Source organism: Struthio camelus, chromosome 3 (assembly GCF_040807025.1).
Source record: "Struthio camelus isolate bStrCam1 chromosome 3, bStrCam1.hap1, whole genome shotgun sequence".
Classification (NCBI taxonomy): Eukaryota; Metazoa; Chordata; class Aves; order Struthioniformes; family Struthionidae; genus Struthio; species Struthio camelus.
Genome location: NC_090944.1, coordinates 139,844,782 through 139,861,055, shown reverse-complemented (window position 1 = coordinate 139,861,055; position 16,274 = coordinate 139,844,782). Strand labels below are relative to the sequence as shown.

Sequence of the window (16,274 nt, the reverse complement as noted above, 5' to 3'; positions counted from 1 at the left end):
GATAAATTTCTTTGGAATCAGGTTATCTACATTACACTGAAGACATTAAGTACAAAACCTTAAATAGTTGGAAGAAGATACACAGGTGAACTTTCACAGCATGGCTAGCAAGATATTCTTTGCTTATTCAGGCTAGAGAGTTTTTACAGCTGCCGTCATTTGCCAGCACAGGTATTCTCACCTGGACAGAGCTCGTCATGGTGCTCAGAGCAAAAACCGTTGCACAGTCTTTGATAGTGGATTGGCTATCAAAGGCACCTTGGGTATCCATGAGTAGGACAGCAACCTAGAGATTTTTAGAGAGCAGCAATAATTAACCAAATTGTTACACTTGAAAACTCCAGGTCATTGCGATAAATTCTAATTCAAGTAGAAAAGGTCTCTGCCTCTACGCCTACGTATGGACTTCAGTCTCAGTTGACAGTCCAGCTCAGCTTGTTAGAGCCAAGTGTGAGAAGGTTACTAACAAAAAGAGTCTTAAAATAATCATTTTCAGAAGAAAGTGAGGCACTTGATACAGTCTCCCAGAATGAGAAGGAATGAAGTAACCTTAGCAATAAGAACTCATCCGTCCAACTCCCATCACTGGAATCTACTACAATTCCCTTCTCTTTCAGTTAGGGATGATTGATAAGCAAGAACAAATGAGTGATTTTTCAGGGAGCACAGACAGAGCCTCACAACTTAACTGTTTTGTAGCTAGTGAGCTGTATGGTTAGCTGTGAGATTTGAAAGAGCCTTCTGTACACCTTCGTAAGCCACTGTCTATTTAAGATCAGTGTCCCATATTAACTGGCCACCAGGCATTTCCTTCCCACTTCAGCACCACAAAGGTTATGAAAGTTAATTATCAAGAGCTTAAGGTTCAGGAGAAGATAAATAACGGAAATGCACTGACAATATTCTGGAGTAAAAAAAAAAATTACTGACAACACAACATTAACATTTTGTTTCAGCATAAAAAACACAAAACCAGATTTTTAAATTAAACTGACTTAGAATTAAGAAAAAAGATGCACTAGTTTTCATTAGAATAGAGTTAATGCTATTCACCCGTCAGGCTGGATGATCAAGCCTCTTCTGTTTAACGCACTACCTGTTACACTATGTGGAAGAACCACCTTCCAGACACTGAAGCTAGGTTTCCAATACATATAGCCATCCACTGCATTTCACAGAATGTAGCCTGCCCTCATCTCTCAAAAACAGTTTGTTACGAGTCCTTCTTACCCGAGCTATACTGTCTAAAAGCAGTATTTCTAGCCATCATTTCTAGAAACAGGTTTACAACATCCACAGGATAACCCACCCATCACCCTAGAAAAAATAGTCTTCTGCCAATACAACATACTCAAGATTAGGAATATTGTTGGAGACTGAATCTTACAAGCCAATGGGAAAGCTCATACCTGCATTGATATAAAGTTTCCAAATATTACACAGCTACTGAAGGTAAAGGGAAGCGACTGATGTGTTAACTGTCTCCATTAAACCCACAGCATTAAAGCTAAACTCATAGTTTTTTTTTTTTTTTTTTTTATCTCCAAACACACTTATTTAAGCCAAGCACATACCTTTGTCCCGTTGGGTTTGTCAATGACAAACACTTCACTCCAAATCTGAATGCCAGTGGTTTCCCGTTCGCATCCACCTCTCCATGTAAACCCAGTCAATGGCTCTGTATTTCCACCTATCCAGCAAGGAGAAGTCTGTAAAACAAGAAGCTTATTTAATACCAAGGCAGAGATTTTAAGTGACCGTTTAGCAGGCTTCCACATAATCCTATCATTTTCACCAGAAGATCAGCAACACTACACAAAATATAAAAACACAATGCTACTCTGCAATACTTCAAGGATCACCCAGGGAGAGATTTTGTTTTGCCATCTACTGTTTTCCAACTGTTGCCCAACTCGCCACCGAAGAGTACGCGTACACAGCCTTTAGGTCTCAAGCACTCAGAGCCAAAATGAGGGGAAGAGCTCAGGTTTGTCCACCGATTCCACTTAGCGTGACTCTCACTCTTCCTTTCAAAAATGGAAATTTAAACAGTGTGTATTTTAACCACAGCAACAGCTGAACCTCTGCAAGGGGAAAAAAAGATCCTGAACTGGACTTAACCCCTCCCTTCTCCCTCACAAATAGGTCAGCTGCTGAAACCAAGCATCTCAAAACCCTGCGCTGAGAGAAGCGGCACAAGATTCCAGAAGTCCATGTCCAGAACCCAGAGAAAACAGGCAAGGACTAGAAGACCTACAACCCATGTTTAAGTCACAGTTACGAAATATTTTTTCCTAAGTGATTAGGATTCAAGAGAAAAGGACAAGCTAAGAGTCTGATACGCATTAATAAAACCATCCCTGTTAAAAATTTATTTGCAAGTCATCCATTTCAGAAAGGGCTGTCAGAAAGTCAAGTACAGCCTGCAGTTAACTAACAGTACTAGCTCACGGTACTAAAATGAGGTTTTCGGTCCTCAAGGACAGACAATGCAAGGACTAGTGGCTCAAATACAAGATTTCAGCCAATATGTAAGCACCTGCTTCAAGCCAGAAATGCCATAATTACGTACTGGGGAAGGTAAGAAGTGGGAACAGTCCTTCGGAGGCATTTTCACTATGGTAGGTTTAAAGTATAATGAAATTGTGGAAGAGAGAAGCAGTAAACAGATACAGCAGTCTAACTTAAAGGTTTTTTCCCCAAAGCCCCTCAATATTTCTAGGTTAGAGCACACCACACTGCTAGAACAGAGGCAGATGTTTAATCTACTTGCCTCTGACTGCCCAGGGAAGACTGCCAGCCAGGAAAGCATGTTCTTTGAGGAGATCAGAGGGAAGAGCTCTCCATTCAGAAGGCTACCGTCTCTATTTAGTTAACTCTGCACTGGCAGCTTTCAGAAGAGAGCTCAAGACCAATCTCGGTTCGCATCTCTGAGCAGCATGAGGGCTGCACGGAAGAGAAATACTTATATCAGTAAGTGAAATTGCTTATTTCAAATGAGGAAAGGGAAAAACAACTGCACACGTTTCTCATGCCCAACTGCATTACTTACTGCAGAGTAAATCTATACCAGAAGGGAAAGGTGACCAAGCAGTCTCTCTCAAGTGCTAAGCACATACCATTCAGCTTTGCTGCTCAGACTGGACATGGTAAAGGTCAAGACGACGACAAGATGCAGAGTGTAGAAAATGAATACCAGTATCCAAGTCAGGATCACCACAGTTCTTTACAAGCAGGCCTTCTGTTTGTCACACACTCCTACACCTGTGACCGAGTGCAGCTTCTCATCCAGTTGACACGCAGATCAGTGGTGTCGTCCGAACAGCATTCCCCAGAAGTTCTCTATTCCAGAGGCTGTTTACAGAGCTACTGGGCACCCTAGAAACTTGAAGCTCCAGGCCTGCTTTTAGCTTCAGTATGCTCTAGGATATGTTTCTGCCGTTCTGACTCAGATTTCACCAGTGTACGTCAATGGGTGGTAGCCTGTCACTTCTTCAAAGGAAGCGATATGTTATTCAACAATATGGACCCCATTCATTCATTTGTACAGGAGGAAGAACTGTACTTTCCCCTTCTGATCCAGAAATTTATTGTTCTTATTTGTAGGAACTCAGACCAAAACTACCCTAATTTTTGACAAGTACCTCAGTGAGCACTGGATATAATCACATTTGATTTTATACAAGATTCATGTTGCAGGAGACTTTGGTGTCCAAATAAGCACAAGTTCAGCTGAAGCTGCTTCACCTTGTGGATGATGCACTTAAGCCTGTCTCTGACTTTAACCTTGCCCTTCGTTTGAAGCACTCTTAGATTGTTACCTCCTTTTGTTTCCAAGGAGCTTTGTTTTAACACAATATCAAGTTGGCCTGAAAGAGATTCAAGAAATATGGGAGGAGGAGCAAGGCTTTGTTCCTACAGGAAACCAAGCTGAAGCTGCAGTTCAGCACTGGTCAGTTTTGCCAGTGGCCACCTAATGGGTAATTTCTCTAAACAAATTCCACACTAAGGAAAACACTGTGCTTTATTTGCATAGTGCCATTTAATATGCAGTGTATCTTGCAGATTAATGCAAGCTAAGAAGGTCACACCCCTGGAAAAAGCTTACAAATCTTAATTTACTCTGCTACCATGGCCAACTTAATAAGGCTAAACTGCAACAATGATCACAGGATCCTTGCAGCATTTTGTTGAGCACGCAATGGCCACTATTTCACAGCAGACAGTTCTGTCCCTTTTCGAACCAGCAACCAGAAAACTAAGCAATGTTTGTAATGAGAGACCTCTCTCACTAAAGTTAGTGACCAACCTCAGCCATGACAAAAATCCTTACCTTTGACTCAAATTGGCACACGTGAGATTTTTAGAATGGCAACTCTCCACGTGATCCCTAGCTCTTAGTCTAGGGCAAGGGAACAGAGTTCTGAAGCATCTTGACTTGATGCGATTTTTCCTCATATGCTTTATTATGCACAGGAGAGGACATTCTAGAACTGCTTTATCAGCGCATGGATCAAATACTGATGCACCGGTATTCTGTCCCGAATCCAGCATTTGGTTCACAGCAAACAGATTTGTAATTAAGCCCAACTGAAAACAGAGATCAGACTTCCAAGAATCCCATCCTGTAGTGGAATCAGCATGAAGGTAGGAGACCCTTTGACTTGATACAACTCAGCTGTGCTCAAAAAAAGGCAGCATTTCACTTGTCTTCTCCCAAGCCTTGCATTCCCATGGCTCCGTTTGCAGCACTCTGATGCCTGTAAAACTCTTTCCTAAGCCAGTTTACATCACTGACCTGGCAGAAAAATAATCCAAAGTGTGGAGTCTTCTGTTCCATCAAGGAGTCCCAGCTAAGGCCCTGCGAGCGTTACAGCTAGAGAACACAAACGCACAGCCAGAGGCAGCACGTGGAAAGCAAGACCTCCCCCTCCTTCCGGGGAGACAGAGCTGTTACACTAGACGGCTGAGCTTGTCTTTATCCTCAGTTTCTTAAATGGAGGAAACAGCATTTTGAAGGACTCCTCCGGAAAACTGAAAAAAGTGACTGCACAATGCAGTAAACAGACATATTACACAAGGCTGAAATACTATTCCAATCTGCTTTGCTTTACAAACTAACTCTCAGATTGTGAATTAGGGTAAGAGTATTTGCTCAAAGTTCACCCCTGCTATTTTTGCAGGGACTAGGACTGCCTTTATCTATAGCAGAAAAACTCCCTATTTAGGGCCAACTGCAGATTCCTCCCCCCGCCCCCAAGAGGAAGACCTTACAGAAGCTTTATACACAGACAAAAAGGCCATCCACTGAACAGCCATATCAATGAAATGTTTATTTCTCCCTAGGTTAGAAGGGTTAAAAAGTTGGAAGCAGCAGCTTGCTGCTCTGTATTCCTCCTACCACATCCTCAGTCTCTTTCTTATAGAGCTCTTGGCACACCAGTGAGAGGAATTCAATAGCAGGCATTGCTGGAAGAAAGAGAAAGGAAGTCTTCAGCTGCTAACTACCAGTAGCTTCTTTGGGATATTCCTGCATTTCTTGTAACTGCTGGGTTCATCTCAACTTCTCCTCAAGGCAGCGAACATGAAGGCAAAGTAGACATAGTCATGGCAAGTTTCTGCTGTGTATTCCAAGTCTGGACAACACGGGCCTAGAAGGAATCAGATCTGTTCCTTCCAGGCTTCAAGAAGGAGCAGAACACCAAACTGTCAACATTCATCATGCAGATTAGAAGAAAACAACACACCATCATCTGTCACAGACAGATGTTTATGTTCACAGGAGTCCCTACCCCACCTTCTCCATATCAGCCAAGAGTTCAAAGTATAGTAGATGCAAGAGCAAACATCAGCCACAAGCTACAAACTAAGAGAAAGAATTAAATTTCAGATTGAGAGTTCATTTACCAATGACTTAAAAGGATTTAAGGACTTCCTGGACTACGTTCAGAGACAGGCCAGTCAGCAAACCAACAAGAGACTTTCTCCTTTCTGCCATACCTCTGTAAGCCAATTTAACCCTCTAATAAGTACCTGACAAGGCTCCTCTTTCTGGAGCAATGGGTAAGTACGTACTAGAATATGATTTCAGGAGACCCAGTCAAAGCAAGGTTTCTCTAGGCTGCCACCTGCTTAAGCCCTCCCCAGGAGCTCAACCGGCAGGCCACTATGCTCCCCTCATTACAGTTCTTCTCACGCCCACTTCCACTGGGACACCAACAAGTTACCTTGATAACTGCAGGAAATTTACATTGAAAAACTGTTCCTTAAATACACTTCAGAGTAGTAACATACAGTAGCTAGCCCCCCACCTCGCCCAATAAGAAAAGTCTGAGCTGCTATCTTTGTGTTCAAATCAACAAATACAAAGGTTAATGACTAAAACAAACAAAGTTGTTTTTTTTCCCCCCCTCCTGCAGGGGAAAGTCCTAATTACTCACCCTGTTATACATATATCTAAGCATGAAGTCCAGCAGAAAAGATTTTCCTTTGCGGAAGGCTCCTGCTACAGATACAACTACGATGTTAAGATCTTTGATGTGTTCCTGAAGCAAGATTTTTTCCAACGCCTCTTCATCTAGTTCAAAATTATGGTCATCTTCATGAGCAAGAACAATCTGTATTGGGCGCGGCTTATCCAAATCCACCTCGTCATCCGAGTCCGGCAGGGCGTCCGAGTCCGGCAGGGCGTCCTCCTCCTCTTCCTCCTCATAATGCTTACCTGCAAATTGACAGGTTACAATACATTAGTAAGCCAACACTCTGGACACTGTACATTTCTGTAGAGTGAAGCCTCAAGCTGGGCTCTTACTCCCAGCCGCAGGAGTGATGCGGGTACCATAGGCCAACATAGGCCAGCTTTGAAAGAGAACTTTGCCTCATCTTCTGCGCGTGTCATGAAAACAGCAGATAAGTTCTCTGTCCATTTTCACGAGCTTTGCGCATAGTCTACGTGTCAGATCTTCAGCATTCTGTAAGTTTTAAGGAATCTATCACAAGAGAACTGGTTTTCACCTGTTCTCTTTTCAGGTTCTTTTAAGGCTTCTCAAGTGTAACGTCTATTAAAAACCAAGGGCTTTTGCTCTTTTCTCATATGGGAAGGATTAATTAGTTCAAAGAAAGCTCCAAAGAGGATAAAAAGACATTTTCAGAATGCAGCCTTCTTATACTATTGTTTTTCTGTCAATTTTTCTTGCTTGTACATACATGTTTACCTAGTACATAACCCAAGGGTTACATACATCAGCAGAAGCTACATGAACTTCTATCTTCAGCACATCATATTACCTGTTTTAATCCTCAAGTATAGCACAAACTTCTTGAAGTATTTACTCACTGCTTGAAGAGGGGAAAAAATCCTTAGCATATACTCAAGGTCTAACACTTGGGGGGGGGGGGGGTCACTTTCTGACTTCATATTCCTCCTATGGCACATTATTAAGCCGAGTCTGAAAGCAGTGAATTCTTAGCAACTGCTTCAAGAAGAGTTGAGAGCATATTAGGAACGCATTTTAGATACACCTAACAAAGCAATCCTGAACTGACTCTCTGGACAAAAGCATTTCCCTCCACCCTACCTGCTCCCAATCAGCGCACAATATAGGAAAACAGAAGCAGAAATCAGCAGAACATAGCCTCAAGATTAAAACCACACATCACTGGTTACTCAGCACAAACCATTTCACAAATTAGGATAGCATTCAGGATCTACAAGTGACTTGGCTTAACTGGCGAACTTGAGTTTCAGTGTTTTGATTTCTGAAGACAACATGAGAAGTATACAACCAGCAAGGGACATCACTTCAGACTGCCTGTACTATGCTAAGAGTGGTGCAAACTACCCAATTAGTTTTAATACGTCACCTGAAACGCTAAACATTAGAGGTTAAAAGTTGATGTTTTAAGTTTTCTTACATGCTCTTAACACGAAAGGAGTATTACACATGTAGTTTACCTCTTCCCATGCTGATGGGCAATAAATTAAGGCAATGCAACCCTTCAGACATACAGCACGTTAGTACCAATATCCTGCTTTACCGACTTCCAGAATTCAGGAGCTACTGGGTTGAAGCCTAAAAAAAAAAATTGTGACCTGTCCAAGACGGAGTCTCTCCTCTTGGCCAACACTGAGGTTTGTTCCACAGAAGAAAACCTCCGCCATTGGCCTGATTCCAGTTTACCTATCAAGCATCCATAAGGGCTTTTGTGCATCCAGAATTGCTTTCAACTCGTAAATTTACATTTTGTCATATTGCATCAGAACCCCAGAGGCATAAACTTCCGACTGAGGTACCTTCTTAGTAGTTAGGTGTTTGTACGTGCACCACTGCATGAACTTAGGTATGTTGGACTGCAAGCCATGCCCACGTTTCTAGCATTGCTTTTAGTCAAGACAAATAAGTAGCCATCTCCAGTTACATGATGCATTGCACACAGGTATCTTACGTAGTCCCCATGCTTCCCACGGAAGCAGCCCAAGAACAGCGTTCTCTTGCAGGATGTGTCTTGAGACACCAGAGAACACATCAGCTTGACTCATTTGTGGCAGAGCCCCTGCCAAGTCACTTCTGCCAGACTCTGCATCTTAGATCCATCCTCAGCAAGAGGCTCACAAATAATGCTCCAGTGCACTGTTTTGCAGATGCAATGAGACATTTGAGTCATTGCCATGAAGCTGAAAGACTGGTAACAGGATGGTGACCCTCGAGTTCTTCCAGAGGCTCTCTTTAGCCATTTCTGACAGCATCTTGCCTCACTGCAAATCAAAGCAGATGTTTCCATTTCCAAGCATTAAGACTGTGCTGCCTCAAAGGCCAGTAGCACTAAATCTTTAAAGTAAAAAAGGCTTAGTTCAAATACAATCAAACTAGCATAGCGCTTAGTTGCGACAGGATGTAAGTGCCAGTGCTTAAATCCTGAGCAGCAGGACCTGAACTCCAACATAACGTCCAAGGAGGGGTGCAAAATAGCTCCTAGCATCACCTTGAACTAAGGCTGGCTGACAAAGCAGGCCAAACTCAACTGCGCTAACAGGCCTGACAACTGAAAGGAGTAACTTAAAGAACTTCACTGACGCACTACTGGTCACCGCTTCAGAAGACTACTCTCACTTTCGGCTTAAAAGCTTTTGTATTCCCAGAAATTAAACAAGTCCTCTTTTCCTGAAATAGTTTATGTAACAGTTTGGCACATACAGGTATCATCCTTTGTAGGCCAAAGAGTTTGAAAAATACCCCGAGTGAGGCATCCCGATGAGAGAATCCGGTTTTGCCCATTGGAAAGAGAGCCTTCAGTTTCACAGACTAGGAACATGAAGGGAATAACTCTACTGATAAGAACACCAGGATGATATATTTCCAAGAAAAGACTTCTGTGTTGCAGCAAACAGACAGACAAAGTATCCACACTTCTGTACATTCCCCAGGCAACAAGTTTAACTTGGTTACTTAAAACAGCCTTCGATTCCTTTATTTAAAGGTATATTTCACTTCAACTGCAGTAAACTGGCAGTTACGTAAACTGAGGCAGACTGTAAGACAGCCTGAAGCAACATCTGCAATTTCTCCAAGTGAATGGAGAGAAGGATGCCGTCTTTTCCTATCTGGAAGTCAGAACCCCAGCAGACCTCAAAGCACTTGCTGCAGTAACATCTTTCTGCTAAGAAGCAGAAGACTCACCCGAGGCCTCCTCAAGCCAAGTCGTCTTCCAAACAGACAAGTAGAGTGATATTTTATCATTAGTTATTTCCAAACAAGCAGATTCTCCCTATCACAAGTAGATAGTACTATCAAGAGCCTGGAGACAATACTTCTCTTAAAAGTTCCCAACATCTTGTTAATAGCTTTCTGCACTCCTGCAGCTCACTTAGCTCAGAGGGAAAAAAGAAGATTTATTCTCAGGTCCTACTCAAGTCCTGTAGGATTTCACTTACCAGCAGAAATTGGAAGGTAAAGTCCAACGCAGCAAGCTTTTTCTTTTTTTGACTTGACAGCCTAACGTAGCTGAAAGCTCCCAACCTACCTACTGAAAGACTATCATCACCATGAATCAAGCACTTTGAGGGTGGAGAGCTGCAGTGTTGACAGTCGTGAAGGACTGTCATCCAGAAGAGATGGTTTCATAACCTCATGCTCGAGTGGCACAGAACATCCTTCCCCTCCAGAAATCTTGAACTAGTTAGTGATTACCAGGACAGACACTACACAAATTAAGCAGGTTAACTGTGGAGCAAGTGCTACTGCTTCTTCCAACAGCATAATCGGCATACGCTAATTGGTCGTGTGCCCCTAAGCAGATGTCATAACCTTTTAGGTCCTTTATACTACCCTGCTGGCTGCTTACCCTATTAGTCTGCCTATTCCAGCATTGCCTGAGATGGTGACTACTTCGGAAGGCTCTCTAGAAGGCTTTGGTATCAGAGGCACAGGGATCACATTCCACTTCCAAGAAATGCTTTTTTCAGAGCATTCTCTCAAAATGATGGTCAGGACAAGCAGTCCCGCTTTGCGGTCCACTTTCCTGCTAAAGACTAAGGCAATGCTTCCGCAGCTTTAAGTAGTTCATAAAAGCAGCATGCTGATAGCACTGGTCAAGAGTCAGGACAGGAGTTAACGAAGTTAAGAAAATGAAGCCCTGCTCTAACTTATTCTATTTTTCCCATTTCTTAACCTCCCCAGCATTGTCATAGCACACTACTTGAAAGCTACAGTTTGAGTGGATTGGTTCTGAAGCCCAGTCTACAAACCACAAACTGCTCTAGGTTCCTGCAATAATCCAGTCTCACCAAGTTAAGCATAGAAATAGAAAAGGACTCTAACCACAGAGGAAGTGCCTTTCACAGAACGACTGCCCTTGCAATGAACTGCTTCTAGCCAACTGGACATTGATTTGGATTTGTAAAGCTCATGGCAACCTCCCTAAACAGGTCTCCATGACAACATATTCAGTACTGCTGGAGAGGAAACCAAAGCAGCAGAGTTTACCCTCTGTTTTTTTGAAGTCTCTTAACACTTTCAAGAAGTCCAGTTCCATCCTAGTAATGGAGTTATGGACACAGCATATCTATCCCGTTACATTCAAAAGTAGTCACACAACAGTTGTCAGAGCCGTAACTGAAGGTTCCTCGCACTGCCTGTGGCACAGCCAGACAACACTGTCTCCTGCCAGCCTGCTAAGGACAGGCTGGTAGATTCATCTGCCTTGCTCACAGGCTTAGCCTCGAGGCTGTTAGAAATTCCTGCAAGCGCAGAAAACTGGACCTCAGGCTTCCAGCACATACAGAAAAGCTCTCACCTGTCAGAATATACAGCATTGGACCTGGTAGTGCAACGCAGCAGGCCCCCGGCTGTAGTTTCCTGTTTTCGAGTTGTATACCTGACCTTTGAAGCTTCTGGACTACACAACTTCTGACTAAGGTCACTTTCTGCATCTGCTCCAGCCAGAGCAGGGTATGAGATCATAAACTGAACTTGCCCCTGAAGTCTGCCACCCATTTAGCCCTATTATTACAGTTGCTCGTCAACCATTCCCTACTCCATTTCAGCTTCTTTTGGATCATTCAATCAAAGCATTTAAAATTATGCACAGTCAGAATTGTGCATTAGTGCTTCCTAACTCAGGTCAAACAGGCCAAAAGATACCAGAGGAGCAATATCGTTTGGAAAAAAACACACACGCAGACACACATAAATGGAAGCAAAGGTAGCTGGCTGAGTGAAGATATTACCACCCAACATCTTGTAAGCTCTTTACTCCACTCAGCAACAACTACAGCAGGACCATACTGACCCTCATCAGCTAAGTATCCAGAACAAGCTATGTTTGTTGAAACGCTAAGCCAGCTTTTGAGAACAGTAGCCTCTTGTGTAAACATACAGAATACTTAAACCTAATAAGCCCAACTAAATAACCCGCTCCTTAAAATAAAGGGTAAAATGAAAAGCTAATTCCTGCTTCCCCTAAGGACACAGCTAGCATACTACAGGACAAATAAGTCGTGAGTTAAGAACATGGGAGCAAGAAGAACCAGCTCAATTTCCAAACTATGGAAATTAGGAAGATGTAGACTACATCTTCCTAAAATAGTCTATTTTAAATGCAAGTCTGTTTGTTCCCTTAAGCATCAAGAACACCCAGCACATTAACTGGAATAAAGTATCAACATAGCTACCTTTAAAGTTTTAACCCAAATACAGTTTGAGCTAGTACATCATTTACCTCCTTTCATCATAAAAAAGAAGTACATACTATAGTTGCTAAACTCAATTGGTTTCAGACACAGTACATATTCCTGGTCAACAAACAGCGAATGCCAACTAATGATCCCTTTTTTAGAGGGTGGGGTGGACACAGAAAACTGCATACAAATGCAGCACATTAAAATCAATTTAAATACATTTGCTTTAGTGGCTTAAGACCTGGATTACACACAGATAGCTAAAGCCACTTTCATCAGCATAGATGACTATCAGCGTTCCCTCAATTTGCTGTATCAGGAGTAAAGACGACTTCCAAGTTCCCTTTTCTAGTCTGTCCAAACTTCTACTTCTGTAAGATCAAGCTAGGAGCCTTAACATCTTGTTTATACAAAAACCCACGCTTCGCTAGAATCCCAACCTGACACCAAACTTCTAACATCCCTAGAAGCTTCATCTCTCAGCGTCCCTTGACCTCTTCTCCTGGTGCTCTACAGACCCCACACGTTTGTGCCCATACAAGATGATCTAAATCTCCTCCTCAGTTCAATACAGACGCACAATAGGTTCCCCTCCACACACATACTGGAAAGCAAGCGTGGTTTACTACACTAACCTTAACTCCTGTGGCTTTGAAATCCTTTTCTACCTCCACTGCCTGAGGGACTTCACAGCTTGTATTAAAACCTTCAAATGAGTTATCATGAGGAAACCACATTTCAGTGTAATGTATCCTTCTCAGAGTTTCACCCAAGAAACTTTCATTAGAGAGAAAGGAGACAAACTGTTTACGTGTTTCCCATTTTGGTGTAGTGAACTGAGGCGAGCGTAGGCAAGCGTGAATTGAATTTCAGAGGGTGGGAGAAAATAGGTTAACTTTTAAACCTTATTTGGACAAGGAAAAAAAAACTACAAAAGAACCAGGCACATCTCAAAGAAAACCCCACAAACACATACACACCACTAGATTTAAGTGACAAAATTGTCCTCCCCTTTCCCTAGCTGTATCACTCCATGCAATAAAGTCACAGCAAGACCCACACGAACGATATGGGGCCGCTTGCGGACCTCAACACATCACTGCTTTCCTAACGCTGACGAGCAAATACTGCCAAGTAGCTCGTTTTAAGGCCAGAAATAATTAAATGTTTTGAATATTTCTGCTATAAATAGGACAGATGAGTTCCAAAGACTCATTTGGATATCCAGTAAGACTGATGGTGGAGTAGGGGAGGGTGGGAGATATCTTTAACTCTCTCCAGTCCTTCAGAGCAATGGAGCATTAAGGGACAGATCTAGAACTGTTATATAAAATACAAGCAGAAGCAAAGAAGTACCTGAAGATAAGCTATGATTTTACCAGCAAAGGGGAAGAAAGATATTCCCATGACCTAGAAAGCTATGAAGTGTCATAACTAATCAGACAATAGGTCTGTCTACTATTAAAGGGCTTTGAATTGCTTTTCTGTTGAATGGTCTGCGTGCATGCACAAACAGAGAGAGGTAGCTCTGCCATAGCTACACAAAATACTGTTAGAGTTGACATTTTGCATTCTCCGGTTAAGGGGACAGGAAAGCTGCAGGGAGACATCATTAAAACAAGGTCAGGCAGCAAAAAAGTTAACCCTCAAATTCAGCTATTTTCAGGAAGCACATATAAGTAAGAAAACATTAATAAGCAAAGGTTAAGACAGCAGCAGCAGAAACCCTGACACATACAAAGACTGCTTTTCTGAAAGTACATCATGAACCCAGTAAGACAGATACGTTTCTCCATAGCCACAAGGAAAAAACCTGGAGTATACGGATAGCGACAAAGCATGCTTCTCATCCCTCTTCCACTCTGCCTCGAAAACATGACTATTATTAGCGCACTGAAGGACCCAACAGGATCTCTACCCACAGTAAGATTTAGCAGTGCTTTCCAGCCCCCTCAAAAAGCACTGCTTTAGAATATTAAGGCTAAGGTAGACTAAGATAAGCAAGAGCACTAGCGGAAAAAAAAGCCCTTCTCCCCTTTAATACCCATCCCCCAAGTTCTTGAGGTTGGGAATCAGAACATGCCAGATCTGACAGTGTCCTAGTTCACTGCAGGCTCCAAAAACGTTAAGTGAAAGCTCTCTGTGGACACTCCAGGCTAACTGGATCTCTGCAGTCCATGGTAGATTTAAACCAGGCAGCCTTACGCATGCATTTCAGAGTATGATTTTATTCAAGGCTGTTGTTTGTCCGAGTTCAAGAATTCAATTCTTACTGGCTAAGCGGATTCAGTCAGTATTTCCTGATTATTTCAGGCCATAACCATGTTTTATATGCACTGCAGGTGGTTCTCGCATGTCAACAGCTGATTAAAAAGAGAGAGCAACTGTCCCAAACCAAGATTTCAAGTGAGAAGAGAGAAAAGAGCAAGTGGAGAGACACCAACTGCAGTTATCCCACGTGTCATTTTTACATCAATGCCCAGAATAGTTTGAGTCATCCAGTTGTACCTGTACTGCAGCCACAAAGGAGCTCAGCAGCAAGTGAAGCAAGTGCTCCCTGCTCTCTGTGCAGGAGGTATGCTAGAGGGCCAGTTTTCATCTTCATTGCCAGGGTAAACAAGCTGTCAGTTAGGAACACCAACGGATTTAAGGAAACAGAGCAAGTTTAAGAGGCCTCTTTTTTTTTTTTTGGGGGGGGGGGGGGGGAAGGGGAGGGCAGGGGAAGTGTTACAGGCATGCAGACCCTGCTTCTAATGATCTGAAGCCTCTAAGCAAGAATGATCTTTTAGGCCAACTGACACTTTACATCCAGCTTACTTTTCCCCTTTAAATACCTGTAGTTAAGAGAACCTCCCACCCAGCTTTTCCAACACTGACCTCCACAATTTTCTTTTAATAAAAGTTCTAGATTGAATTTCAAAGAGCAATACAGGGAGAGATTGTGTTTACATTAAGGAATAGCCTTCTCTAGTTTGTGCACCCAGCAAAATTGATACCATTGCTACCTTCAGACATCTTCATGGGGTATTTAAGTTCCTCCCCCTCTTCCAAGGAGGGAAACAATCCCTCACCTGGTAGTGTCACTAACACACACACACACACACACCCCCAGGTGAAAGGGAAGTGCAACTTGGGGAACACAACAGGTGCACACAAGATTAGTGCTTAGTGGAAGAGAGCCCAGATCAAGGAGAACTGGCAACAGGCAAACAAAAAACAATCCACAAATTGCATTTTAATTTTTTTGATTGTTTAAATTCTCCCTAATCAATCACATTTTTACATGTGTTTCCTTTACCTCTACTTCCCATCCCACCCTGGAGCAAGAGATCCTTCTCACGTAACTGATACTTTTGTGTATAATGCATACAGCACCTGACCATGCCCACATACGTCACCGCCCCTCACCTGCTCTTCACGATTTTCAGCCCTCTGCCAGGCACTGGTGGCGTTGCTTCACAGAAGCCCTCTTCTAAGGCAAGAGCTCAAAGTACATCTCTTTTGCCAACAGGACGGCATTAAGTAACTGCCTCCTGCTGCCTGGTTCCCTCTTCAAACCTGCTTTAATAGCACAGCTGAGTAACCACTCATTCAGATAACAGCTCTCCACTGCCTTTGCTCATCTCCAGCACCATGCAGCCCCACACCGCCTTCCCCGTTACTTTTGTCATTCATCTGACACTGCGGACAGTCAAATCGGGCCAAGAAAACCAAACTAGCAGAACAAGCAATCCAGTATTTTCTGCAATAAACTGCATCACTGCCCTAAGAGTCCAATGACCAATGGAACTATGCAGCTTTGGCATCTGCAGGGCATCGGGTCAGTCCATTTGTACGTTGAGCAGTACAGAACTGTTGCCCTCTGAGTTGGCACAACTGTCCAAGGGCCATACAGGAACTTCTCTGGAATAAGCACAAGTTGCTGTGCAACTGTGCAGCCTCTGAAACAGCTGTACCAGCACAGCTGAGGGGGAGGCACAAGCTGCTTGGCTCGACACTGGTGCCAAAGTTTGGCTGACTACAACCTCACTGCAAGCTGGAAAGTTTCTGCAGACCCTCTGCACGCTCAAGTACAGTTAAGAAGCGTGTTCATGTGGAC

The 16,274-nt window shown here is 43.0% G+C and overlaps 1 protein-coding gene across 5 annotated transcripts in view; it reads right to left on the bottom strand.

Annotated features, from left to right (window-relative positions):
• ATL2 (atlastin GTPase 2) overlaps window positions 1–16,274 on the bottom strand; it is a 41,731-nt gene that overhangs the window by 14,999 nt on the left and 10,458 nt on the right. For all 5 annotated transcript variants that reach the window (XM_009686864.2, XM_068940535.1, XM_068940536.1 and 2 more), the window contains exons 2-4: window positions 6,441–6,721; window positions 1,575–1,709; window positions 182–286 (exon numbers count right to left, since the gene is read on the bottom strand). In XM_009686864.2, the coding sequence (XP_009685159.1) occupies window positions 182–286; window positions 1,575–1,709; window positions 6,441–6,721 (521 nt within the window). The remainder of the gene's footprint in view (window positions 1–181; window positions 287–1,574; window positions 1,710–6,440; window positions 6,722–16,274) is intronic.